The following is a 26,774-nucleotide window of genomic DNA, read 5'->3' as shown; positions in this document are numbered from 1 at the left end:
CTGATGGACACTTAGGTTGCTTCCATTTCTTGACTATTGTAAATAGTGCTGCAATAAACATAGGGGTGCATATGTGTTTTTCAATCTGAGACATTATATTTTTGGGGTAAATTCCTAGGAGTGGAATTCCTCAGTCAACTGGTATTTCTATTTTTAGTTTTTTGAGGAACCTCCATATTGCTTTCCACAATGGTTGAACTACACCCCCAGTAACTTTTACAGTAACTCTCAAAGCTGCCGGTAGCACCCTTTGTCATACACTCCCCGTGCACGCACTCATCTGCAATGGCATCTCCAGGGTCAGTGGCAGAGATGAATCCCACGGGTGGGGGCGACGGCACACATGGTTTAGATTTCATTTTTTTGCCCGAAAACATTCTGACCCACAGCATCTGCTCACCTCATTTGATGTTACCAAACTAAAATTCTTGCCAATTTGATGAATGAACAAGACACCTTTTTGTCTTTTCGCTGGCACAGTCAGTGCCCCATCAGTATCCATTTGGCGGATGGGTGGGTAGATGGACGGGTGGGTGAATAGATGGATGGATGGATGAGGACTGCTCCTTGCGCAGCAAACACACCAGAAGTGTCTCCGGTGGGATGAGGGGGATGTGAAGCAAACATTGGGACCCCACCCTCTCTCGGCCCGGGCCCGCCCTCGTGCCCTGCCCCCGCCCGCTCTGGGCTCCACGCGCGCGGGGCGGGGCTGGGGCCGGGGCGGGGCACTGCAGCCCGCGGAGCCTCCCGGCTGCCCCGGCTGGGGTCGCACCGGCCTGGACTCCCTTACCGACCTGCGGCGGCCATGGAGGACGAGCGGAAGGACGGAGCCTACGGTAGGAACCGCCTCCGGCTTGCGGCCGCCCCAGCTGAGTCGGGGGTCCCTTGGGGGAAGGGGACGCCGAGCTCTCAAGGCCCTGCTCTGCAGCTGCTCCTCGGCACCGAACTCACTCCCCACTGCTCCCGCAGGGTCGCCCCTCATACCCTCCCGGGAGCCCCCGCTACCCCTCGGGCTAATGGGCCTGGATGCACGGCCCATGCTCCGCCCAGGGAGGTCCCGTTATCTGGGCGGCTCCGATGCCGGGCGGGGGAGGGGAGGCTTCGCCAACCGGGCTTGGAAAAGGGACAGGCTCCGACCTCCCCAAACCCTCCTTGTCCTGTCCGCTTTGTACACTTCTTCCTCCTGCCTACATCCCCCTAGTAGTAGCCATTCCCGGCTTTCGGTCAGATGGGGAAACTGAGGCAAGGCAGGCCCATCGAACGCGGGGGTGGGAGCCCCTCGGATCTTGCTGGCTGTCTGGGAAGGGCGGAAAGAAGGGCGCCTCCGGGGAGGGAGCAGGAAGGAAGCCGGAAACAATTGAGAAACTTTCCTTGCCCTGTGCTAGGGGCTGCGGGTGCCTGCTCGCATTTCACGAGGTCCTGGCGACTGGGACCCCCTCTCACGACCCTCAGAGGGTGACCTTCGCCTCTGGGCCCGGGGATGGGGCCAAGATGAGGCCCCTCCCAATCCACGCCTGCCGCGCCTCCCTTCCCTGGGTTCCCACGGAGGGGGAGTTCAGTTTCTCCTCTCTCTGAGGGATTTTGGGTCCCAGGGCTGAGTTGGGCGTACGCCCCACGCAGCACTGCTCAAGGGCCAAGGGGCCCTGCAGCCCCTCCCTGTGTGACAGGAACTTCCTGGATACTGTGAGACTGTAGGGCCTTGGGGAGGGGGCCGGAAACCGCTCAAAAATAATCAAGAAAAACAAGCCTGTTAGGGCCGTGCCTCCCTAACCACCCCAAGGGGCTGTGGACTTGGGAGGCTGCAGACAGAGATAGATGGGGGGTGGAGGCTGGGACTCTCCCTGCTCAGACCAGCCTAGAGGGAAGTATGGGGACCTGGCCACCGCCCAGCCGCCCCCCTCCCTGCTTGAAGCTGCCAGCCCACACCTCCTGAGGGTACCCCCCTCGCTCCAGGTTTTGGCTCAAGCCCCAAACCCTGCTGCTGCCTGCCAGTGCTGTGTGTCCCTTGGGTATGGCTGGCTGTTTCTGATCTAGGAATCTCAGTCTGGGGTCCTGGCCAGGCCCTTCCTGCCTGTGGGCAGCCCTTGAGGGATCTTTGGTCTCCTGAGGCAAGGCTGGGATGGGCATGGGAGGGCAGAATGGACAAGGATGTGATTCACCCGGTCTCGTCTGTGGCCAAAAGGAGCCAGCTGTGGATGGACTGAGCAAACCCTGCCAGGCTCTGCCAGACCCTCTGTCTCCCTGCCAGAGGAGACAGGGGACCTCTGTGCCCAGTAGACGTGCTGGGCACTCAAATCCCATTCCATTGCTTGGGGGTCTAGACACCAAGTACATGGCAGTGAACACAATAGACAAAACCTTGAATAAATATGTCGTTTCAGGTTGCTTTTAGTTTTGTGAAGCAAAGACCAGGACTGCATGTGTATGGGAGGGTCACCTGGAATTATTTTAGGTGACCAAGGGCTGGAGGTTGAGCCAGCAGTCATAGGAAAATTTGGGAAAATTGTGTCCCAGGCAGACAGAACAGCAAGCAATTCACCACTGCTTAATTATTTCTCTGAGGCCCAGAGGAGCCCAGGATGGAGACTTCAGCTGGGTCTTGCAGCCAGGCCCTCACCTCCTCCAGAGGGGTCATCTGGCTTGACTCCTCAAAGTGGGGTTCTTGCTTTGCTTGTAAATAGCCCATTCTCATCAGAATCAAAAACCTGAGGCCCTTGGGCTTCTTGGTGAAGTCCCTGCCAGATAATGGGGAGCTTTCCTTTTGGAATGGTGTGTAAGAGTAGCTCACATACCCTTCCCTTGTACCCCAGTGCCTTCCTATCAGTCACTATGAATTCAGGGGGTGATGTTAGACCCAGGTTCAAATCCTGGCTCTGATACTTACAAGCTGTGTGGCCATCCGTGAGTTGGTGATCTCTCTGAGACTCTGTATCCTCATCTGTAGGGCTGGGCAGACCACAGTCACTGTGGGAGTATTTTTCACAGAGCCTGGTAAGCCCTGTGTGCTCAGGAGGCCGCTGGAGCTGGTGATTCTGGAGACATGGATTTTCTGTGAGCTGGTGGAGAAGGAACCCTCTTTTGTAAAAGCACAGAGTTGGGCTGGACTGGGCAGGGAAGGAAGCTCCCTCTCCAGCAGACATTGTATCTAGAGGAAGGTAAGCAGCGTTGAGGAAACTGGGGAGATGGCTCCTGGCCCTGACGGATGTCAGCAATGAGCACTGCCATCTTTTCCAGCCCACCCTTGGCATGAGCGGCAGGAAAAAAAGATACTAGAACCTAAGACAACAGGCTGTGACCAAAGGGGGGAAACAGGGAAAAAGGTAATGGTGCTTGTTAAGAAAGCAGATTCCATGACTCCATGTGCTAGAAAGTTCAGCTCAGCCAGTAGTAGGGCCCTGGCATCTGACTTGTAAAAAATATTGTAGGGAGAGAGTATTTGCTTAACTGCCAGCTTATATTTTTTGAAAGAGATAATATATTCACATGCTTCAAAATACAAAAGACATGGAGACTTCATAGCTTTATCATGAAGGCTGCCTCTGGTATCCTCTCCTTGCACCACATTCCCTTGGAGTCCATACTGTTAACGTCTTGTGTTTTCTTCCAAATGGAGTCTAGACCGTAAACCTTTGCATGCAATTATATATATATTCTTTATTTAGTGGCTGTTTTCTTTTTTCCTTTGGTAAAAATGTCAGCAAATCCCTAAATGCTAGCTCCACATGGCAGAATTGTGTGTCTGTTTGGTTTGAAGGTATATCTGTAGTGCCTGGCACATGGTAATTACTCAAAAAATATTTGTCAAATGAAAAACTGTTTATTTCCTTACTTACTTATTTTTCTTAATATATCTTGCAGACAATGTCTCATGTCAGTGCCTGGAAAATTTATCCAGTCTTTTTTGACAATTGTATAAAGTAGTGCATTTGAGGACATATTTAACCAATTAAGGGGATTATTTTAAACTTTTTATTGAAGCAAGAAATTCATAAAGAGCACAGACCCTAATTATATGAGGTCCAGGAGTTTTCTCAAGGTAAACACACCCATGTTACCAGGACCCAAATCAGGAAAAAAACATTACCAGCACCCCAGAAGCCCCTCATGCCCAAGCAGGGCCTAACACTATTACTTTGTGTGTGTGTGTGTGAAAAAAGCACAACCCAAAATTTACCATCTTAGCCATTTTCAAGTGTCTATAGTTCATTAGCATTAAGTATATTCACATTACTGGACATGACCTGTGTTGTAAAACCAGTGGACTAAGATTGGCTCTTATATTTGTCTTTGTTAAAAAAGAAAAAGAATAACAGACAGATGATGTGTAAACCACAAAACTTAAAATCTTTAATATCTGGCCTTTTACAGGAAAAAACAATTACACATCCCAGGTAAGAACCTTCCCATCACCTCCAAAAAGTCTCTTATGCCCCTTCCCATCAATCCCCAAAGGGAGGGTTATGGGATTTTAAGCTCTTACATAACAAAATTAATATATTCTCTCTGTGTGGGCAGGGCAGGGGGTGAAAAATAAAAATAAACCCTCAACCACACAGAGGATTTTAGCCTTCCAAGTGAAAGAACCCTTCATATATCCTTGGCCAGCTGTCCTCATCCTTGATGTAACACAGCCAAGAAGTCTGTCTCTCTGAGCTTAGCCTATTAATTTCTGTGTGTGTGTGAGTGAGTGAGTGAGTGAGTGAGTGAGTGAGTGAGTGAGTGAGTGAGTGAGTGAAAGGAACAAGGAAGAGAAACTGCCCCCAGGAAAAGGAAGTGAGGGCTCTGAGCCAGGAGTGAGAGCCTTATTCTGGTTGAGGTTTTTTATGTTAAGTAATTTATGATCTATAATTAAGTTTTCCATATTATAGATATATTTTCCATGCTACCTTTTTTTTTTCTATATAGATTACTTAATATAAGCATGTTCAGTCATAACCTCCTTTCCACAAACATTTTTTATGCAGATACTGTGGGCCAGGTCCTGTTCTAGACCCCCAGAGACACAGCAGGAGCTGTGCTAGAGGCACTGACGTGCAGAAAGGGGAGAGGACAAAATGTTAAGATGAATGAGGAGAATTCTTAGAATGCTCTAGAGAAACTTAATGCAGAAAAGAGGTGTGGGAGTGAACTTCAGGGCCTGAAGACAGAATTTAACATTTTAAATCCTGGGATCACAGAAGGCCTTCCTGAGTTGGCCAGAAGCTTGAGTGGGGGATAGTGTTTCAGGCAGCGGGCATGACCTGTGCAAAGGCCCTGGGGTGGGAGCATGTCTGGCATGTTTGAGGAGCAGCAGGGAGGCCCGTGTGGCTGGAGCGGAAGGCTGGAGTGACAGAATGGGGGGTGCAGGGGACAGAGGGCACAGGGCTCTATGGACCATAGGGCAGATTTGGGCTTTTGTTATGAAAGAAATGGGAGCCATTGCGGTTCTGAGCAGAGGAAGGACCTGGCCTGCCTCGGGTGCTCACAGGAGCCTTCTGGCCTCTATGGGGCACAATAGCACTAATCCAAGGGCATGAATCACCAGGTACCAAGGTGCTAAATAAATGAACACATCTACAAAAAAACTGACTTCAGGGTTCTTACTCTCAGCCAGGTTCTGGAAGTTCCAGTCCAGTCCATTCCTACTAGCTCTGGACCTTCTATACCTATCATATACCTGCGCCTCAGTTTCTCCAGTATGGGCTCCCTCTCCCTCTTGGGGCTGCCTCCAGGGCTCAGTGAGCTGAGGCAGGCACAGCACTCACCCTAGAGCTTGTTCCACGGTAAATGCCCAGTCAGTGAAGGTTATTCACAGCGTCAAGTCCCTGCAAGTCCTGAAGCACGTCTGTGCCTCGGTTTCTATATTGTGCCATCTGCCCTCTAAGCCTTCCTATGAGGATGACATGAGTTCCTAGAAGTAAATGGTTTGTTGCCCAACACAAGCCCGGCACACAGCAGGTGCTCCATCTTTGCTCTTAGTTTTGTGAGCAGTAGTATCACTCTAGGTTTCCCACCCAGATGCTGTCCCCAGACTCTTTGTCAAAAGGACTCAGCTGGGCGGCTGGGATGCCCATTGCCTAGGCACAGACTTCTGGGAAGTCGGGGGGGTGGGGTGAGCTGGCCTGGCTGTGTGTGGGAGGCCTTGGCTGGCATCCAGGAGCTGCGGGGGCTGGGTGGCACTGGCTGTCCTGGCACCAGTGCTCTGACTAGACAGCCTGTATTAAGTCCCTTATCTCCCAAGCCCACTGCACCAAGGGAGCTGGCCATCATGCCCAGAAAAGACAGGATCCAAGCTCTACCCCCATCCCCAAGCCCCTGCCTGGTCTGATGGCCCAGCTCTCCCTCCCACCCCCTTCGTCTCATCTTCAGCTCTTCCTCTCCCTTTATCTGCTAAAGAAAAGTCCTAGGCTAGAGCCACAGGGGCCTCTGTTTATTCACATCTCTGTCCCTCCCCAGCTATGTGGTCTGAGCAGGCAGCCTCAGTGTCCCCCTCTGGCAAGTGGCACCACCTCCTGGTTAACATGTGTTAAAGCCTCGGGCCCCAGTGCTTTCTGAGCCTTGAGTCAAGGTAATCCTACGAAGCAAAGGCAAGTATGTACCCCATTCTCCAGGCAGGAGACAAGCCACATGGAGAGGGAAAGGCTTGCTGATTTCCCCATCCCTTTTGGAGGGGAATACCTCTCTGGGCTGTTACAAAGTGCAGGAGACGTGCTGGCACAGACTTGGGCTCAACACTTGTTTGTTGACGGCCTTGCTAAGGGGATGGCAAACTTCTTCCATAAAGGGCCAGAGAGTAAATATTTCCAGCTCTGTGGGCCACATACAGCTGCCAATCTATCGCTGCTACTAGATTCTGCCGTTGTAGTGTGAAAGCCGCCATAAATACCAGGGGAGGGAGTGAGCGTGGCCATGTGCCAAGAAAGCTTGATTTACGGCCACTGACATTTGAATCGCACAAAAATTTCACATGACAGAATAGTCTTCCTCTTTGGATGTTTTTCAGCCATTTAAGAACATAAAGACCATTCTTAGCTGGGAGTTACATGACAACAGGCATTGGGCAGGTTTACCCCTCGGGGGGCAGGGTGTCAACCCCTGGCCCAGATGGTTAAGACGCAGTGATTATCAGGAAAATGGTGCCCCCCCAGAGATGTGCACATCCTAATTCCTGGGACTATGTTTCATTACATGGCAAAAGGGAGTTGGTACATGGGATTAAATTTAGGATCTTGGGATGGGGAGGTTATTTTAGATTATCCAGGGACAAGGGTCCTTATGAAGGAAAGAGAGGGAGACACCCTAGTAAGCAGGGAATCGGAGGAGGAGGTAAAACAATGGAAGTGGATATGGGCTTGCTGGCCCTGAGGATGAAGAGACCATGAGCCAGGGACTGGGGACCATGCTGGTGGCCTGTACAAGCTGGGACAGTAAGGAAACAGACTCTCCCTGACAATCTGCAGAAGGAACACAGCCCTACAACACCTTGACTTTACTATTGAGATGCACTTGGGACATCTGCCCCCCAGAACCATAAGATAAGTTTGAATTTGTTTTAAGCTGCCAAGCTGGTGGCAATTTGCTCCAATAGCCATAGGAACCCTAACTTAGGAGTTGTGTGGCCCGGCCCTGCTGTTCTCCATCTTTGTGGCCCTGTGTCACTTCTCTCTTGGCCTCCGTTTCTGCATCTGTCGAAGGTAGGTTCTGATGGATTTGACTTCACAAAGTCGCCCTAAGGATGTACTCAGGGAAACTGTGTAACGTTTTAGAGAATTGCCTGGCACATGGTAGACGGGCCAGTTAAATGGAGGCATTGGGCCATTCTTACTGTTAATATCTTGCAGCATTGTTATCTCAGCAGGTTCTCATCCTGCAGGTTGGGGATCAGACTCGGTTATTAGAAATCATTAGTCTTCACCTTGCCCTTCCCTGCATCCCCACCTGCTAATATTAGTGGAACCCTGCAGATGACAATACCAATGTTGTATTTCTTGAAAACCCTGAGCCAGCCTATGCCAGGTGCCCCTCTCTGCAACTTTAGTTCTGTCTTCCAGAGGGATAGCTCAGGTTCACACAGCAAGGCCATGTGGCCTAGCAGACCCATCCACAGCCACCAGTTTTGCTGAGAGCTGTCTGAGGCTTTCCTGTGAGTGTTCCCATCCCAGCCTGCCCTGGTCGTGCTCCTGCTCAGGCACCCACAGTGGCTCCCACTTGCCCATCAAACCTGGAATAGAGAGACACCTTCCACTTGTTGCTAGGTGACTTGGCAAGCTGCTTCCCCTCCCTGAGGTGTGGCTTTCCTGCTGTAAAATAGGACCCTCAGTATGGGGAAGAGTACCAAGCCAGGGTCTGGAAGGTTCTACTTGGTCAGCCCCAGCCATTCCAATCTGGCTGCTGTTTGGCTGCCACAAGAAACTTCTGGTACTCTCTTATCTCTCCCACTCAGGCCTTACTGGTTTCACTTCCTATCAGATGGTAGAAATATGTTCCTGTGTTTTCCATTCATACTTGTCAATGTTTTAAAGTTTTTATATATTTGCATGATTAATCCATGTGGAATTTATTTTGCTATGTGTTCGGGGCGAAGTTAGCTTTTTTTTTCTTCCAAATGCACAGTCAAGACTATTCACTGATTTATCCTTTCCCTGTCTGCTGGGGAGTCCATTTTATTGTGTATTAAATGCTTTTATGTCTAAAGTTTACAAATTAATTTTATTTTAAATATGTGCTCCTGGAGAACTATAAGCTGCCTTTTTGTATGCATGGGCTATATATATTGTGGTTACTCATTCAACAAACACTAAGTGCCAGGAGCTATTTTGGGGACTGGGAACACAGCTGTGAACACAGCACATAGAAATTCTGCCCTTATGCAGCAGACAGGCAAGGGGGGCAGACAATACACAGTACATAAACATGCGACAAGTAAGATGATAAAAACAAAATAAGAAAAATCCCAGGATGGAGGGAAAGGGGTGCTGTCTTAGACAGGATGGTCAAGAAAGAAAGCCTGTCTGAGGAGGTGATGTTTGAGCAGAGGCCTGAAGGTGGTGGACATCTTGGGGAGAAGCTTTCTAAGCAGAGGAAACAGCTTATGCAAAGGTTCTGGGGTGAGACTGTGCCTAGTGAGTTTTTAATATAGCCAGGGAGGCCAGTGAGGCTGGAATGAGCAAGCAGCGGGGAGAAGGAGTGGAGGGGAGGGGAAGGGAAGAATGGCATAGGGCATTCAGGGCCTTGTGGATCATGGCAAAGAGCTGGTTTTTTCCTCCAATGACGTGGGAGCCACAGAGGGTTCTGGGCAGAGGAGGTACGTGCCCTGACTCAGGTGCTCTGCTGGCTGCTGTGTGTGGTAGAGGGGTGAGGGTAGGAACAGGAAGACCATGGCAAGAGATGGAAATGGCACCCATGTGACAAGGGTGGGGTGAGAGAGTTCAATTCTGGGTAGATTCTGAAGGCTGAGGTGAAGCAAAGGGGCGTCCTGGGTTTACGGTCTGAGTGCTCGGGAGGACGAAGCCGCCCTTTCTGAGTTGGGGGACCATCTGGGGTTCAGATGTGTTTATGCTGAGTGTGAGGCGCCCATGAGATCCCTACATGTGGCGTCAGGAGGCAGTTGTCCCCTGGGGTGTGTAGCTCAGAGGACCTGACATTTGGGAATCATCAGAGTGGCTGGTGGTTGAAGTCCTGAGTCTGCAGGAGTGTCCCCAAGGGACCTAGGGTAGCTGGGAAGAGACAAGGCTGAGGGCGGTGCCTGGTCTCTGTCCACTGCTTGGACTGGGCTGTGTGGGACCAGCCAACCTTCGGATTGGCAGAGACTGCGTGAACCACAGGTTTCTTTGGGAGGCCTGGTCACCCAGGGGCATGGCTTGGAGCCTCTGGCCTTGCCTGTTTGCTAAAGCTTGTGGGCCACAGGTCAGGTGAGGCCTCTGTGGCTGGAGGCTCTGGGGGAGGTGCAGTTCTCTTAAGGACAAGCTGAGTTAGGGACCAGAGCCCCACCTGGGGTGTTTGACTCTAGCAGCAGCTACAATTAGTGAGCGCCAACTGTATATGGCCACACTGTGTAACCCCATGCTGACTGTATGCCCGCCACTGAATATATTCCTGCTGATTACACCCTGCAAGTCAACTGTGTGGTCGACTGTATTGTATACAACTGGTGTCAAAAGGCTTTTGGGAGATACGGTGAGAACAGGCATGTGATCGAGACAGTATACAGGTGGTGTAGGTGGATGGTTGGTATGAGGGTGTGTAGTTAGCATGAGGGATACAGCCAGCTGTCTGTGTACCCCATGCCAGTTGCATACCCCCACACGTCTTTGCTGACTGTATGCCTGCCACCAGCTGTATACTTCAAGGCCTAATGTATACTGCATACTGGTTAAACACCCCCATGGCAATTGTATACCTCCATGTGGGCTGTGTGTATGCCCCATGCTGGCAGTACTCCCTACCTACTGTATACTCCCACATCGGTTGAACACCCCTACACAGACAACACTACATCCGTGCCAACTGTATACGTCCTGGTATCCCATGCCTACTCTTTGACCGGTTTTGGTTTTATAGGTTAGCCCCATTTCACGGTTGAGTACATGGGCTCCAGCACTTCCCTAAGTGTCCTTGTGTTCAGATGGGGCAGAAGGAGCATTTGAGTCCGGGGCCACCACAAGAATAGAAGCACAAGTTTGGGGCTCTCCCATTTGCCACTGTACTCCATGCCCAGCCCAGAGCCACTTCCAGCAGGCGCTCAGTAAGCACTCATTCAGCAGAACAGTAGCGTCAGTATTCACCATCTGCGAGAGTGTGCAGGCCTGGCCAGATCAGGTGTGTGGCCTTGGGGGCCACAGAGGGACCAGATGGGGACAAGTGCCAGGCAGGGATGCACCATCCAGGCTGCCAGTCCCACTGTGCCAGTTTTCCAAGAGACTGGGGATGTGGATTTTTATATGGACCCTCCCAAAGTTTAACTTGGCATTTCACTTTTTTAAAAGGCAGACAAAATGAAGTGCGCCCACTGGTTTGAGAGTTGTCAGTGCAAATATTCTATAATTGGATGTTTGGATTCAGCCATCTGGTTTTGCAGACTCCCAGCTACAGAGTTACCTCCCTTGCCTCAGTCTCCCTTCCTGGAGAACGGGGCAATAGTCGGTGCCCTTCCAGGGTGGGGAGAGGGGTTCTGGAAGGTGTCGCCAGGTGACGGGGGCGGGGGTGGGGGCGGTCCCGGGCCGCTGGGTGCCGCCTCTGAGATCCCCGGGTTGGGGCTGGGCGGGGAGCTCTAAACCGGGCGGCCGGTGAGCGGCGGTTGCAGCTCCGCCCCGCCCGGCCCCCTCGCGCCCTCTGTCCCTCAGTCCGGAGGCAGCCGCTCTGCTAGGGCCGGTCTGACCGGTTTGGGCCGCCCCGCCGGGCTCTTTGCTGGGAGGAGCCGTCGCCAGTCGGCACTCGGTCCCTCCCTCGGATCCCCGCGCGTCCGGACCCGAGGGCCGAGGGGCTGGGGAGCAGGCGGGCGGCCGCCAGGGCAGAGCGCCCGCAGGGATGGGGGACGAGCGGCAGCATTACTACGGGAAGCACGGTACGCAGCGCTCCGCGCCTCCCCCCACCACTCGGGCTGGCCACTCGGGGGGACTCGGGGCGGGGGGGACGAGGCGGGGGGGGAATTGCAGATGTCGGCCTGCAGCCCCCCACCATCCCTGGCCGCGCCCCTCACCCCTGCCCTCTCCCGGAGCCGCCTCTCTGCCGGCCTTCCAAACCCCCTTACACCAAGGGCCCGTCCTCTTTGCCGCCTCCCCAGTGCTACTGCGGGAACCTTCTCCAGGTGCCATCCCGGACCCACCCTGCTCCCTGGCAGCCACCATTCCAGCCCCCACCCCAGTGGGTCCCCACCAGGTGATAAATAAAGCCGTTCACAGTTAGCGACTCCTTTCTCTGCTCTGGCAGCACCCACTGGGGGCTTGGGTGTGGTTCTCCTGGAGGTGGAGTGAGGCACAAAATCTGCAGGGTCTCCGAATGTTACTCTTCTCTTGGCCAAGGATACCTCTAGGGGCTTCTGGGGGAGGGCAGTCTCCCAGCCCCCAGCTCAGTCTTGCTAATTTTCAGGGACACCCCAGAAGTATGACCCTACCTTCAAAGGACCCATTTACAACAGGTAAGGGCTGTGGGCGCCTGGGAGGGGAGGTCTGTCCTAACACTGCCTCCATTCATGCAGACACACCACCCAGTCTGTTTTCCAACAAAGCTGTGGTAAATATCTGCAGCTCGTTGATAAAACAACTAATTTCCTTAATATACAAAGAGTCTTTACAAATGAATTTTTTAAATTCAGGCAAATGACTGGAACAAATAATTTACAGAACAAGAAATAACTGTAGACAAGGAAGTTTTGGAAAAGTGCTGAAACATTGAGAAGTAAAGGAATGAAATTTAAAACAAAACCCAAATAGAGTTTCCCCATCACAGATTAGCAAAGATTAAGAAGACTGACACCTATTCTGCTCTGAAACCAATTGGTGCAGTGGTTTTTGGAGGGAATTTGGAAATAAGAATTTTTAAATGTGCATTTCTTTGTTCCAAACATCAAATTGTAGGGAAAAAATTCCCCATAAGCCTGTATGCACAGACAAAAATGTGTGTTCTAGCTGCCTTTTTGAACATGGAAGAAACTAACAATATGAATGTCCATCCTTTGGAACTAGATAAGTAAGTTATAGAGGATCCTTAGGTTATAATATTTTATAAGGCTGATAAAATATAGAAGAACCCTTCTAAGTATGAATCAAAGATTCTAAGTATGGATCTGTCTCAGTATATTAAGTGAAAAAAGCAAGAACAGTGGGTGTAGTATCACAGTTGAATTAACAAAAACAATTTATTTGAAAACATTTGTACCTAATAAAGAACTGAAAGGGCTCACAAATCATTAACAAGTTATTTATGGGGAAGAGTTGTGTGGCAGACACACAACTTTATTTATTTTATACATTCCTGTATGACTTTATTTTTTACTGTGTTCCTATTTAATTTTATGATAATAAAAATAGGTTAATTTAAAAAAACAGTAGTATCTATTGCTGGTAATGTTTTGGGGAAATGGGCATTCTCAATTAAGATAGCTGAACATTGCTGCAACCTGCTTTGAGGACAGTGTAGTATTAAGAACTACAGTTTTTAATGTATGTGGCCTTTGATTAAACGCTTGCACCTCTCAGGAACATGTGTCCATATAACACTTGGATGTGGGTGTGTGTGCAGGGCAGGATGGGTCCATGAACAGGGCACCAAGTCTCCCCCTGCCGATGCTGTTCCTTGCTCCCCAGGGGCTGCACAGACATCATTTGCTGCGTGTTCCTCCTTGTGGCCATCGTGGGCTATGTGGCTGTAGGCATCATAGGTGTGTGGAAGAGGGGACAGGTTTGGGGTTCCAGAGTGGGAGGGCAAGCCTCTGGGACAGGAATGGGGATGGTGCTGAGGAGTGGTGATGCCATATTGTCCCTGAATCTCCCTCCACAGCCTGGACCCACGGGGACCCTCGAAAGGTGATCTACCCCACTGATAGCCGAGGCGAGTTCTGCGGGCAGAAGGGCACAAACAATGCGTGAGTCTGGCTCCTTGGTGCCTGGTGGGCCAGGGAGGAATGGGCACGAAGGCTTTGTGAGCACTGCGGAGAAGGGTCTGGGCTTCCTCCTCCTCAATCCATCTATTAGTCCATTCAACACGTTTATAAAACTACCCTCCCCCCCCAGTCACTATTCTAGACCTTGGGGACACACCACTGAATGAGACATTAAAAGTCTTGTTGTCTCACATTTTAGTGGAGAGACAGAGAGGAGACAGTCCCAGATCTGATGTCAAGGGGTGATGAATGGAGGAGATAAAAGGAGTTCAATCCGGGCCGTGCCATTCCCTGGCTGTGTGACCTTGGACAAGTGTCTGACCCTCTCTGGAACTCATTTTCCACATCTATGAAATGTACATCCCCAGAGAAGGATGTACGCTCAGCCCCATCGTGGGACTGTTATGATGGTTAAATTAACCATTATGTGTGCAGTGCCTGTAATAACACGTGGCGTGGAGTTGCTGTCCCCGCGGTTTTATTGTCTTTTCACTAAGACATTTATATAGGGTGGTTGAGAAGTCTTGACAGCTTCCATCTCCCTTCCCCAACCCCAGGAAGAAGCCCTACCTGTTCTATTTCAACATTGTAAAGTGTGCCAGCCCCCTGGTCCTGTTGGAATTCCAGTGTCCCACCCCCCAGGTACCTTGTCCCCTCCCTGTCCTCTTGCTTTGCTGTCCCCACTTGCCATCATCAGGCCGTTTCCCCCCTGTAGTGATGGCTTCTCTTTCCCTGGTGAATCATGGCTGGGACCTCTGTCCTCAGTGGGGACCAGTTATCTGTCTTGACCCCACCCAACCCCTGCCTCCTGCCCCCAAGATCTGCGTGGAGAAATGCCCCAGCCGCTACCTCACCTACCTGAATGCTCACAGATCCCAGGACTTTGAGTACTACAAGCAGTTCTGCGTGCCTGGCTTCCAGAACACAAAGGTGAGGAGAGCCCGGGTAGCGGCAGGTGGATGGTGCCGGCCAGAGGAGTTAACCCCCTTCTTTTGGCAGGGTGTGGCTGAGGTGCTCCGGGATGGCGACTGTCCTGCTGTCCTCATCCCCAGCAAACCCCGTGAGTCTGGGGTCCTGTGAGCTTTGCCGGGGTGTGGGGTGGTTGCAGAGGCTCAGCCTGACCGGTCCCATCCCCTGCTCCATGCAGTGGCCCAGCGATGCTTCCCAGCCATCCACGCCCACAAGGGGATCCTCATGGTGGGCAATGAGACCACCTACGAGGACGGCCAGGGCTCTCGGAAAAACATCACGGAGCTGGTGGAAGGCGCCAAGTGAGAACCAAGGCCCGCCTCATTGGTGTTGTGCTTTCGTAGATGGCACAGGACATCCCTTGGGCCTGGGCCAATCAGGGACGGGATCTGACACAAGTTTTGTCTGCCTCCCCCCAGGAAAGCCAATGGGGTCCTGGAGGCGCGGCAGCTGGCCATGCGGATATTTGAAGATTACACAGTCTCCTGGTATTGGATTATCATGTAAGTTGGGTTACATGAATTAACAAAAACATTTTTTGAACATTTGTACCTAATAAATAACCCAAAGGACTCAAGAAATCATTAACAGAGATTATGGGGAAAAGGGTTGTATGGGAGACTTATTTTACACGTTTCTGTTTTTAAATTTTACCATGTACACATTTAATGATAATAACAATAGTTACAGTTTTTAAAAACATGAATACCTATTGTTGGTAAAGATGTGGGGAGATAGGCACTCTCAGTCAAAAGAGCTGAGCACTGTTGTAAGCTGCGTCAAGGTGCCCTACAAAGCGGCCCTCCCAGGCTGTGCAGACAGGCTGTTGAGAGGGTGGGATCCACTTGTGCCCCTATTTTATCCCTCAGAGGCCTGGTCATCGCCATGGTGATGAGCCTCCTGTTCATCATCCTGCTCCGCTTCCTGGCTGGCATTATGGTCTGGGTGATGATCATCATGGTGATCGTGGTGCTGGGCTACGGTGCGTCTCCCCTTCCCTGTGCCCATCCCTCCCCACAGCCTGTGAAACCAATGCCCTTTGACCTAGCAGTGGCCCATTAGAAGTTCTTTCCTAAGCCATCAGACATCCTCCATCTTTTACTTGGCCTGTTTGTGAAGAAGATGTTCATCTCAACATTGTTTATAAGAGCAGACACTTGCAAACAACCACATCACCCAGGGATGGGTTAAATCACAGTCTTCTAAACTGGACTTGGATCTGTACTTTGTCAACATGAAAAGGCACTCTCAAGTAGATGACTTAGCATAGCAGAGAAGGATGTACGCTCTGGCGCCAGAAAGCCGGAGTTTAAATGCTGGTTTGGCCAATTCGTTGCTCTGTGACCTTGGGTAATCTTCCTGTGCACCCAATTCTTCCTGTATGAAACGGGGGTAATTAGTGTTTACTGGTTAGGAGGCTTAATGAGAAGGAGGTAGTGTGTGGATGAGATGGGTGGAGGGCCCTGTAGATCTCAGTCCTGTGGAACCGAAACCCAGTGCTTCATATTCTGATCATTCATTTACATTTTCTACAAGGAAAGATGCTTTCTATGCAACCCAATCTGAGGACACAGACTTTAAAATACTCATGCTAATGTGGTTTCTCACTGGGTGCTGGCATTTTAGGTGGCTTGTTATTTTTACTTTATCTGTGTTTTTCAATTTGATTCTACAAAAAGCTAAGGGGAATTCTGAAAAGTCCTAATGCTACCCTACTGGGTGTTAATACCTACGTCCTCTCTCCCAACCCATGAATCACTGTTGCAGGGTGCGAAGGGGGTCAGAGGAAAGCTTCAGGCCACACAGCATCCAGACACCCATTCACGTCATCCATTCTTCCATCTGTCCGTCCATCCATTTGTCAAACGTGTATGGAGTGCCTCCTGTGTACTGGTCAACTTTCTAGGTCCTGGGCTTACATAGCAAGGATTAAAACCGGGCAAATCCTCACTCTTATGGAGCTTATATTCCTGGGGAGGGGGGAAGATGAACAAGAAACAGATAAACCAGAAAACCCTCTACAATGGGAAGGATCCAGGTGGGGAGAGAATGTACCAGGGAGCTGGAATTGTAAGTACAAAGGTCTTGAGGCAGAAGCAAACAGAGGCAGTCTCTCTCAGCCTGGGTTTTGCTTCTGTTAACTGAGGGTGGTCGGACCTGCTTTGTAATGTAGGGGAAGCAGACAGTGGGCTAAAGTCAGCCTCTCTGTGCAGGAATATTTCACTGTTACATGGAATATGCTCGACTGCGTGGTGAGGCTGGCTCTGACATCTCCCTAGCGGACCTCGGCTTCCAGACAGACCTCCGTGTATACTTACACTTGCGGCAGACCTGGATGGCCTTCAGTGAGTCCCAGTCCCACCAGTGCTGCCCCCAGGGAGGTCCGGGAGGAAGTGGGGAGCCCAGGCAGCTGGAAGACTCGCCACCCTCTGAGCGCCCACCGTGCCTCCGCCCTTTAGTGATAATTCTGAGCATCCTGGAGCTTATCATCATCTTGCTGCTCATCTTTCTACGCAAGAGAATTGTCATTGCCATTGCACTCATCAAAGAAGCCAGCAGGTGGGTGCAGGATGCCAAGGGGTCAGGCTGGGGTGGTCCGAGGGCTGCTTGGGCCCTCATTCTTGTGCCTCTGCTCCTCCCCAGGGCTGTGGGATATGTGATGTGCTCCATACTGTACCCGCTGGTCACTTTCTTCCTGCTGTGCCTTTGCATCGCCTACTGGGCTAGCACTGCTGTGTATCCATCATCACACCCGGATCGCTGGCCCTGGGGGTGACTAAGAGCCAAACTTGCCTGGAAGTAACCTGCAGCCTGGGGCAAGGCTGTGTGCAACCTGGTGGGGGAATGGATCCTTCCCCACAGACCCCTGGAGTCCCTAATGCCAGACCAGACCGCAGGGTTCCTTAACAAGCTTCCAGCTTCCTGTCCACTTCCAATGAAGCTATTTATAAGATCTTCAGTGACATTGCCTGCCCAGTTGCTGGGCAGACCTGCAACCCTGAGGTGGGTGACTGGAGGTGGGGGGTAGCTATTTCCCCAGCAGCCCACGGATAATCTGAAACCTCTCTTCCCCACTTGCGGACCATTCAGCAAACATTTGATGCCTGCTATACGCCCTGTGCTGGATGTGGTGGGCATGGAAGGGAAGAGATCCAACTTGGCAGCCCCTGCACCCTCAATCTGAGTGCTGAACCACCCACTTTCCCCCCCTTAATTTCCTCTATGGCAGTCTTAATGCAATGATGGTCAGTTCTTGCTTCTAAAACCCTTTCTTTGCCTTTCACAAGCCCCTGTCCTGTCTTTGTGGTCCTTGTTACTTGCTACTCCTGGCCTGCCCATGTGGCCACTCCACTGATCTGTGAATCCGTCTGACCCCCAACATAGCTTCTCCTGCCTCGCTGACACCATTGAGTTAGTGATCCCTAGTTTTGCCTGTAGAACTCCTTAAACAAGCCCCTATTCTGAACCCCCAAGCCCCTTGACTTAGCTCTGATCTCCATGACTCCTGTCCCACCTCATGGGCTACTTGACCTGGACCTGATGCCCATAGCCTACACTGAACCCCCAGCCCCTGTGTTGTGACCAAGCTCTTTGTCCCTCCTGCAGACTTTCCCTTCCTCCAATGAATCCCGCCTGTGCCCTGGTGCCCACTGCCAGTTCGCCTTCTACGGTGGTGAGTCGAGCTACCACCAGGCCCTGCTGGGGCTGCAGATCTTCAATGTCTTCATGTTCTTCTGGCTGGCCAACTTCGTGCTGGCGCTAGGCCAGGTCACACTAGCTGGGGCCTTCGCCTCTTACTACTGGGCCCTGAACAAACCAGGGGACCTGCCTGCCTTTCCACTCTTCTCTGCCTTCGGCCGGGCGCTCAGGTGGGACCCTGATGGGCTGGGGGGTGGGAGCGGGATGGACTGGAGGAGGCCTGGCCCTGCCACCGACCACCCTGTCTGCTGGGCAGGTACCACACTGGCTCCCTAGCCTTTGGCGCTCTCATTCTGGCCATCGTGCAGATCATCCGCGTGATCCTCGAGTACTTGGATCAGCGCCTGAAAGGTGCGGCACACCCAAGGCATTGGCTCCTTCAGTGGGGCGGGTCAGCAGGACCTATCAGGATTGGTTCTTGGCTTGGCGGCGGGGCTAAAGTGGTGTGACAGTGATTGGTCCTCGCCATAGAGGCATGGCTGAGAGCCCATTGGGCAGAGGTCTTATCACCAAGGGGCAGGGCTAAGAGGGCTGGGCTACCGTTGGTTCCTGAAAAAGGTTGGGCTGGGATTTGTCTTCTGCTGTGGAGGGCGGGGCTAAGGCTGGTTTCTTTCCAAAGAGAGGCAGTGAGGATGGGATTGGTTATACTTTGGGGTGGGGCCAAGAAAGTGGCAAGGATTGGCTTCTGCCTGAGAGGCAGGGCCAAATCAGGTGGTATCGGTCCTAACTGGTTTCTGTTTTGGATGCTGGGTTGCAATTGGGTCCCTCGTGGGCAGGGCTGAGAGTGCTGGTTGGGTTGGTGCTTGCTTGTGTGGGTAGGGACATCCCCCAGGCTCTTTTGATCAAGTCTCCTGTCCTTCTTTGAGCAGGTGGGCTCTGGGAGTCCTGGACTGTGAAGTGCATGTAATGAGGAGGTGGGCGGGGTTCCCCTACCAGGCTGGGCAGGATCTCCTTCACCTCCACATGGCTCTCTTCTTTCCCAGCTGCTGAGAACAAGTTTGCCAAGTTTCTCATGACCTGTCTGAAATGCTGCTTCTGGTGCCTGGAGAAGTTCATCAAATTCCTCAACAGGAATGCCTACATCATGGTGAGCGGGCCTCGGATGCCAAAGCAAGCTGGGTGAGACGGGCCCTCCTTCCCACCCAGGGGGCCTGATCCCTCCCTCCCCTGTCCAGATTGCCATCTACGGCACCAGCTTCTGCACCTCGGCAAAGAATGCCTTCTTCCTGCTCATGAGAAACATCATCAGGTTAGAGAAAACACCACCCTGGCTGGCCTCCCTCCACCCCTGGCCTCCGAGCTGGCACTTACACATGCTCTTGACTGTCCCCTGCAGAGTGGCCGTCTTAGACAAAGTTACCGACTTCCTCTTCCTGTTGGGCAAACTTCTGATCGTGGGTAGCGTGGGTGAGTGCTGCTGTTGGGGTGGCTTACAGCCTGCTGCTCATCCCCCACATCTTATGTGATGAGTGTCTTCCTGGGGGACCTGCTTCCTATAGCCAGAACTGTCAACCGTCTTGGTTTCCTCCCCCTCTCCAGGGATCCTGGCTTTCTTTTTCTTCACCCACCGTATCAGGATTGTGCAGGACACGGCGCCACCCCTCAATTATTACTGGGTCCCTATACTGGTATGGCCCTTTGTGGATGGGTAGGGATCCAGGGCGAAGGGAATATTGGGACTCTCCTGGCCTCCTTTGACTGGATGTGGGTGGGATCAGAAGTGGGGATAGATGATATATTCAGTTCACAAACATTTATTAAGCACCTACTGAGTGTCCAGCACACAGAGGCAGGAAGGGATTCCCTCCAGGGACCTTCTAGTTTAGAGGTAAATAGACATCAGTCAATAACAACATGGGTGGATTCATAGGTACATACCATGGAGGAGAATTACAGGGAACTATTAGGTGCTACGGTGGAGGGTTTGAGCAGGTCTGGGAGTCCAGGCAGCTTGCCTGTGGAAGGGATGTTGGATCTAAGATCCAAAGAAGATGCAGGCAACATCCAGGCAAGGACAGGGGGTCTGAGGTGGGACTTGCCGGGAAACTGGTGTGGCCGGTGTGGTGTGGGCAAGGTGGAGATAAGGGCTGGGAGGTGACCTGGCTGTGGAGGGGACAGGTCGTCACCGTAAGAGCAGTGCAGGCCTTGGAACCAAATGAACTCGATTTTTAGCTTAGTTTCCTAATTGCTGGCTCTAAGATGGATAACTTTGGGCAAGTTACTTAGTGTTTTTAAGGTTCCCTTACTTGAATCCATACATGTTCATCAGGTGCCCACCAAGGCCTTGTGAGTCTCCAGACTGCTGGGGTCCTAGCAGGAAAGGGGCAGACAAGTCTAGTGGGAATGTGGGCATTATAACTAATGCCTAAATGTGCATGAGACTGCAGCCAGAGGAAGGCTTCAGAGGAGAAGTGCAAAGTGCTAGGAGAGCGTTAAACATGGTCTCACTCTCAGAGGTGGCTGCTTGGAGTTGGTGGTGTCTGACAACTTGATGTTTGAGCCGAAAGCAGAACAATGAGGAGGCATAAACTAGACTGCGTCAGGGCAACAGCATGTGCAAAGGCCCTAGGGTTGAAGAGAGCAAGGTGTGGGTGGCAGGAATTTGGATGCTCTTTTAAGTGGGACTTAGCAGGGGAATGACTTGACCCCAGCCAGGGAGGGCCGGGGTGGCTGGGAGTTGGCCTGGGCAGGAGCTGGGGTGGAAACAGCTTGGCTCTCCTCCCCTAGACAGTGATCGTTGGCTCCTACCTGATTGCCCACGGCTTCTTCAGTGTCTACGGCATGTGTGTGGACACGTTATTCCTCTGCTTCTGTGAGTCACTCCTCACGCCAACCCTTGCTGGGCCCTGACTCCCTTCCCCCCTCTGGCTATAATATCTCCCTGGATGGGATTACATTTAGATGCCTGGTGGCCCTAGCTTCCGCAGGGACTGGCCGTCCTTTGCCCTAGGGCCCTGGCATGCCTTCTCAGCTTCCTCCCTGCGCGCAGATCTATCCTATTGACCCTGGTCCAGGCTGTGGCTAGAACACTGCCCCTGGGCCTTTGGCTCTGGAGTTTCTGGCTTTGTTGTGGGGGGGCTGTCTGTGGCTGCCACTAACTCTGGTCTCTCCATCTGTCTGTTTTTTGTTTTGTTTTTCTTTTCTCTTCCTCTCCTCCATGCCTGCCGGCTTCCCTGTTCTTTCCTGCCTCCCTTTTCCCCTCCCTTCCTGACCACCCCGTTTTCCCCCTGCCGGTTCCTGGGGGAAGCCCAGGTGAGGACCTGGAAAGAAATGATGGCTCTCAGGAGCGACCCTACTTCATGTCGCCCCAGCTGAGAGACATCCTGTTACAGAGGAGTGCGGAGGAAGGGAAGCAGACAGAAGTGGAGGACTAGAGAGGGAGGGAGGCGTGCCTGTAGAACAGGGTGTGCACGCAGGGCTCCTCTGCCCGGGAGTGTGGGGTGTGTGCGTCCCAGTCCCAGCATGTTGTGCTTCCTAACCGTCCGAGGCTTCTCTGTGGTCCCCGCCTGCCCGCCCATCCTGTCCCCAGAGGCCCCTCACCATGGGCTCTCCTCACGCCGCCTGCTCTGGGGCCTCTCTCCGCAGTGGAGGACCTGGAGAGGAATGACGGCTCGGCCGAGAGGCCTTACTTCATGTCCCCCAGCCTCAAGAGACTCTTGAACAAGACCAACAAGAAGGCAGAGTCCTAAAGGCCCGGGCCCTGGCCACCCCCACCTCTCCAGAAGTGTCACACTCGGCAGCTGGGTCCGAACCCCCAGCCCACTGGCCTTCCCCGAAGTCCAGTCACTGCCACCCTTCTACCATCCAGTTACTGCCAGTTTCCGGAGACCTGGAGGATTTGGGGCATGTCCTCTCTAAGCCGTTGGAGGTTTCATGGCAGTTCCCGCATGACTGTGCAAGGAGTCCCCCCAGCCCTCACTGGCCTGGATGCGGAGAAGGCTGGGAGGCCTCTGGATGTCCGACGTGTGCTCGGAGCTGCCTCATGCTTCCTGTCAGCCTTGTGCCAGGAAGGCGTCTGTCTGCGGGACCGCCAGCACCAAAGGCCACCGTTCACTCCGGCCAGGACCAGGCCCCCTTCTCCATGGCTGGACACCTGCCTCACAGGCTGCCATGTGCATTTCTTCATTATTATTTTTTAACTTGGACATGCATTAAAAGGTCTGTTAGCTTTTCTCTGTCTCACAGCTGCGATGAGGCGAGCTCACCCTGTTCTCTCCCAGTCGGGTGTGGCTGGATGGGTGCCCACGTGCCCGGGTAGGGGCGTTGCTTGGCGCGGGAGGCGGAGCAGCGGTGTTGATGGGAGGGGAGGCAGCAGGCCCTTGTGGACAGCAGAGCAGGGGGAGGGACAGCCAGTAGCTGCTTCATGGAGACCTGCTGGCTGGCTGGCGGAGCTGGGCCGATTCCGTCCCCCACCAGTGATTGACATGGCTCTCTCTGTAAGAGAGAAAAGAAGCTAAGTCCACCCCAGGGATGATTTCAGGGGAAGGAGCGGGGACAGGTGCCGTGCTAATCTGGGCCCCCCTACCCAGCCACCTCACCTTGAGGATCCTTTTGCCAAATTTGTTGGCTGCAGGGGACCTGGTCTGCCAGTTCCCCTGTTGCCATTTTCGTGGTCCCCGACTGCAACACAGGGAGGTCGGGCGACTTGTCTAAGGGTTGCCCAGCAGGAAATGGGTGGAGAACTCATTTGAACCCAGGTCTCCTTGACCCCAAAGCCTTCACTCCCACCCTGTACTTAAGCTCTTTTGTTCAGCTTGACCACAGCTACTATACCTGCTCACTTCTCCCCTTTCTTCAGCTCCCAGCATCCATTCCCACTCACCTGCACCAGAGCAGCCCCTCCTGCCATTACCGGGGCTCCTCCTGTGTTCTCCCTCCTGGCACAGAATAGCGCCTGTGAACACCCCAGTGAGTTCCTGTCTCTTCTCTGCTCACGAACCCTCCATGGCTCTAACCTTGCCTAAGGTGAAAGCCACAATCTTCATTGCTCTTACGACCCTGCCCCCACTGCCCCTTGCTGACTTACGCAGCCACCCTGGCCACAGGGCTCCTGTCTGAAATGCTCTCTACCTGGCTCTTTGTGTGGCTAACCCCTTAGCTTGCATTCAGCTCAGGGATCACCTCCTCCAAGAAGCCTTCCCTGCTTATCCAAAGTTGGCCCCTCATGGTGATGACCGTGTCGCCGTTTTTTTCACAGCACTCACCACAATCTGCAATTATTTGTATTTTCGCTTACTAATTGTCAGCCTCCCCATCTAGAATGCCAGATCAAGGGGACACAGAGCTTGCCTGTCTTTATCACCTTATTGCAGGGCAGGGCAGGGCAGGGGACCTAGCACACAGCAAGCCCCCAATATGTAGGCACAGAACAGTTGAATGAATGTAAGGACTTAGCACAGTGCCGACCCAGGGGAAGTGCACAGTGTCAGTGGCTATTAACAGTTTATTAGTGCACACCGGCGTTTGAGTTCCTAGTCTTTTATCCATGTTCAAAAGCCTCTGGTTGCAGTGTGCATTGAGACTGTACAACACAAAAGTATAAATAGGGAGACGAATGAGGAGGCTATTGCAGCAGCCTGGGATGGCGGGCTGCACTCAGGTGGTCTTAGCGAATGTAATGAAAAGTATGCAGATGGGGGATATGACTTGAAGATGGAGCTTGCCTGATTGGTGACATGTGCAACATGAAAGAGAGGAGTCACAAGACTGGGAGGAAGCAGGGCTGTGAGGTGGCAAGCCCAGGCACCTGTCCTGGAGTCCTGGAGAGGGCACCTGCCACCTGATCTCACAGGGAGATCTGAAGGATGAGTTCTCTCTCCAAGTTGTCCTGCACTGGTAAGTCATTGACTGAAGGCAGCCTGGGGGCATCAAAGCTTCCAGGCACTTTTGATTATCTGAGTGTAGGCAAAGGTGTGTTGGCAGCGCAGTCCAGAGCCCAGGGGTGGTTCTCTGGAGAACGGCTGCAGGCAGTTGTGCAAAGGCATACGAAGCTGTGGCAAGGGTGCAAAGAAACCATAAAGTGGACCTGGAGGGAAGATCAGAGCAGGTAGGTTTATTTTTGACCTGCTTTGCATACGAAACCTCCGAGGAGGAGCTGTCACAGAGATGGCTGGATGTGTGTCTGGACTCCAGGGGAGAATTCCAGGCTGGAGGTTTGCAATTGGGAGTGATGAGTGTTTTGATGATCTTTCAAGTCCTAGGGCTGGCTGAAATCGCCTGGGGAGTGACTGGGGAGAGAAGTCTCAGTCCTGGAGAGGAGAGTGGCAGCAGCGGAGAGCCAGGGAGTGGCGTCCGGAGCTAAGTGCAAGACAGGAAATGTGGGCGCAAGTGCTCATGGCTTCAGTGGTGAGAGAACATGAATGGGAGTGACTGTTTTGTCATTAAATAAGAAAGGTCATCAGCTGAGTGCAGAGCGTGGGGAGATGTTGGGAGCCCTGAGAAGAAAGATGGTGTAAGAAGTCGCCTATTTGCATGGGAGGGCAGCTCGTGAACAGGAATGTAAGGGCGACTGTGCATTTGTTTCCCCCGCCAACTCAGAGGTGCAGGGTGCAGGCATAGCTGGATTTAGCTGGGGTTGAAGACAGGCACAGGGCCTTGAGTATGTGTTCACTGGGAAGGTGCAGGAGGGTTCTTCTCTGCTGCTTAAACCTTCCCACACCTTTTAATGCCCTGTCTCCATGTGGGTCCCTACAGGACCTAACTGCTCTTTTGTAGGGTGTCCCTTCCTCCCCTCCTCCCTCACCGGCCACATCAGCCCCTCAGGCCTCCTTGCTGCTGCTTCCACAAGCACAGTCCATCTCAGGACCTTTGCACTGGCTGTACCTTCTGCCTGGAATGCTCTTCTCCCAATAATCTGCTTGGCCTTGGTCCCCTTGGCTCCCCATGAGGATTTTCTTGTGCACTGTCCATCCATTTTTAAATTGCAGTGCCCTAGCCCTGAACCCCCAGCTTTACTTTTGCCCATTGCACTTGTCACTGTGTGTATTTTATATACTTTGCATATTGCCTGCCTCCCCATCTAGGTGAGCTCCACCAGTGCAGGGCCTGTGATGCTTTGCTCACCGTGTCCTCAGCAGCCGGCCCTGGCTGCACAGCCTTCAAGGCCAGTGTCCCCTGCCCTCCAGGATGGTTTGAGTTCCAGCGGGCTGTACTGAAACTTTTCTGCTGGGGTTGGCCTGTGTTCATTTCCATGGTTTGCGACTCTGAGAGGTACAGAGTGAAGACGCAGAGGGATGAGGCCAGGCCCGGGGGAGGGGTACAGCTCCCCTTTTAGAATGGAGGCATGCTGGGCAGTTATAGGCCTGCAGGAAACTCAGCATGGCCCAGGCAGCTGACATACACAAAGATGTCTTCCAATTCTATGATGTTCTAGAATGGGTAAAGCCAGTTCTGGTGATGTGACAGGGCCAGGGAGTGGCTGTGAAGGGCCCAGGGCCCTTCCTGGGGCAGCAACAGTGTCACTGATCTTGACTGGGATGGTGCTTACAAGATGTATACTACATAAACATTGACCAAGCAGAACACTTACAATTGTATATACTACACCTTTAAAAAGGGGGGGCGGGACTTAAGGAAAATGAGGAGTTCCCTTTTGGCTCCTATTTGTGAGGTTGGATGGACTGGGCACACTGGGGGGTGGGGGGGTGAGGGACCCATGCACACACTCCTCACTGCCAGTGTTCTAAGCCAGGAACTTACAGCAGCAGATAAACAGGAGTGAGACCGGGTTCCCTGGTCTCAGTTTACCCCCTAACCAGGGAGCCAGATAACAAATGACTAAATATCTAATAGGTGGCGGCGATAAACACTTTTTAGAAAAGTAAAGCAGGGTAATTGGATAGTGCTGTTTAAGAAATGGCAGTCAGTGCAGGTGGACCTCTCTGAGGAGATGACACTGGAGTGGAAAGCTGAGGGGCAGAATGTAGAATACCTGAGGGGAGAGTATTTCAGGCAGAGGGAAGAGCCAATGCAGAGGCCCTGAGGTGAGAGGGTGCTGGAATGAATGAGTGAATGCAGTAATGCGTGAAAGGGCATATCCTGCGCTGACATTCTCCCGGGCCAGGTGCCCTTAGACAGATCATCTCTTGCTCAGGCGGTCAGAGGCAAGTCCTAGAACTGCCTCTCCTGTGGCTGGTTTTGGTGAGACCCCCATCTATGAACCTGTAATTGGATCAGGGGAGAAAATGCGGTTCTGACCAGCCAAGACCCAGGGCAGAGGTTGGGAGGTAGGAACCAAGTCGGGGAGAGGTGGTTTCTGGAAGGCCAGTTTTGGTTCTCAGAAAGAAGTGAGAATGGAAGCCCCAAAACCAGGCTGGATGGGGCACCAGGCCAAAAGGTAACATTCACAGCCACAGCTGTTTCTCCACGGCGTGCCCATGGGCGGCACTCTAGCAAACCCTTGAGGCTGATGAACTCTCCAAATCCCAAGCTCCTCGGTGGAGGCTGTGGCGTGAGCTAAAGCCTTTGCGTTGTAGTCGTGACCCTACCTCCCCCTTACTGTACTTGGGGCCCCCCTTTGAAAGGTACT

The 26,774-nt window shown here is 52.5% G+C and overlaps 1 protein-coding gene across 3 annotated transcripts; it reads left to right on the top strand.

The window, feature by feature from the left end:
• Nucleotides 1-720: 720 nt before the first annotated feature.
• SLC44A2 (solute carrier family 44 member 2) lies at nucleotides 721-22,418 on the top strand. 3 transcript variants are annotated; one of them, XM_057489922.1, is made up of 23 exons: nucleotides 721-836; nucleotides 12,067-12,115; nucleotides 13,284-13,357; nucleotides 13,477-13,561; nucleotides 14,137-14,221; nucleotides 14,399-14,509; nucleotides 14,579-14,639; nucleotides 14,727-14,850; nucleotides 14,968-15,051; nucleotides 15,418-15,530; nucleotides 16,762-16,893; nucleotides 17,008-17,107; nucleotides 17,192-17,284; nucleotides 17,467-17,551; nucleotides 18,155-18,417; nucleotides 18,504-18,598; nucleotides 19,231-19,334; nucleotides 19,423-19,496; nucleotides 19,584-19,654; nucleotides 19,787-19,875; nucleotides 20,975-21,059; nucleotides 21,500-21,651; nucleotides 21,833-22,418. In XM_057489922.1, the coding sequence occupies exons 1-22, from the start codon at nucleotides 806-808 to the stop codon at nucleotides 21,619-21,621; spliced, it is 2,130 nt and encodes a 709-aa protein (XP_057345905.1). In that variant the 5' UTR covers nucleotides 721-805; the 3' UTR covers nucleotides 21,622-21,651; nucleotides 21,833-22,418. The 3 variants fall into 3 exon arrangements, with proteins under 3 accessions (XP_057345905.1, XP_036735196.2, XP_036735197.2); XM_036879301.2 differs by lacking the exon at nucleotides 721-836 and adding an exon at nucleotides 11,381-11,542; XM_036879302.2 differs by lacking the exons at nucleotides 721-836; nucleotides 21,500-21,651 and adding an exon at nucleotides 11,384-11,542.
• The last annotated feature ends 4,356 nt before the right edge of the window (nucleotides 22,419-26,774 follow it).

The sequence above is a fragment of the Manis pentadactyla genome, chromosome 12 (genome assembly GCF_030020395.1).
Source record: "Manis pentadactyla isolate mManPen7 chromosome 12, mManPen7.hap1, whole genome shotgun sequence".
Lineage (NCBI taxonomy): Eukaryota > Metazoa > Chordata > Mammalia > Pholidota > Manidae > Manis > Manis pentadactyla.
The sequence above is the reverse complement of the archived record's forward strand: the minus strand, read 5'-3'. Positions and strand labels throughout refer to the sequence as shown.

What these genes read in the sequence shown, in the direction of transcription:
- SLC44A2 (XM_036879301.2), top strand. Translation starts at nt 11,506, where the DNA reads ATGGGGGACGAGCGGCAGCATTACTACGGGAAGCACG. An exon ending in GCATTACTACGGGAAGCACG is followed by an intron (nt 11,543 to 12,066) that starts GTACGCAGCGCT and finishes GCTAATTTTCAG; the next exon opens with GGACACCCCAGAAGTATGAC. An exon ending in TACTGGGCTAGCACTGCTGT is followed by an intron (nt 17,285 to 17,466) that starts GTATCCATCATC and finishes ACAAGCTTCCAG; the next exon opens with CTTCCTGTCCACTTCCAATG.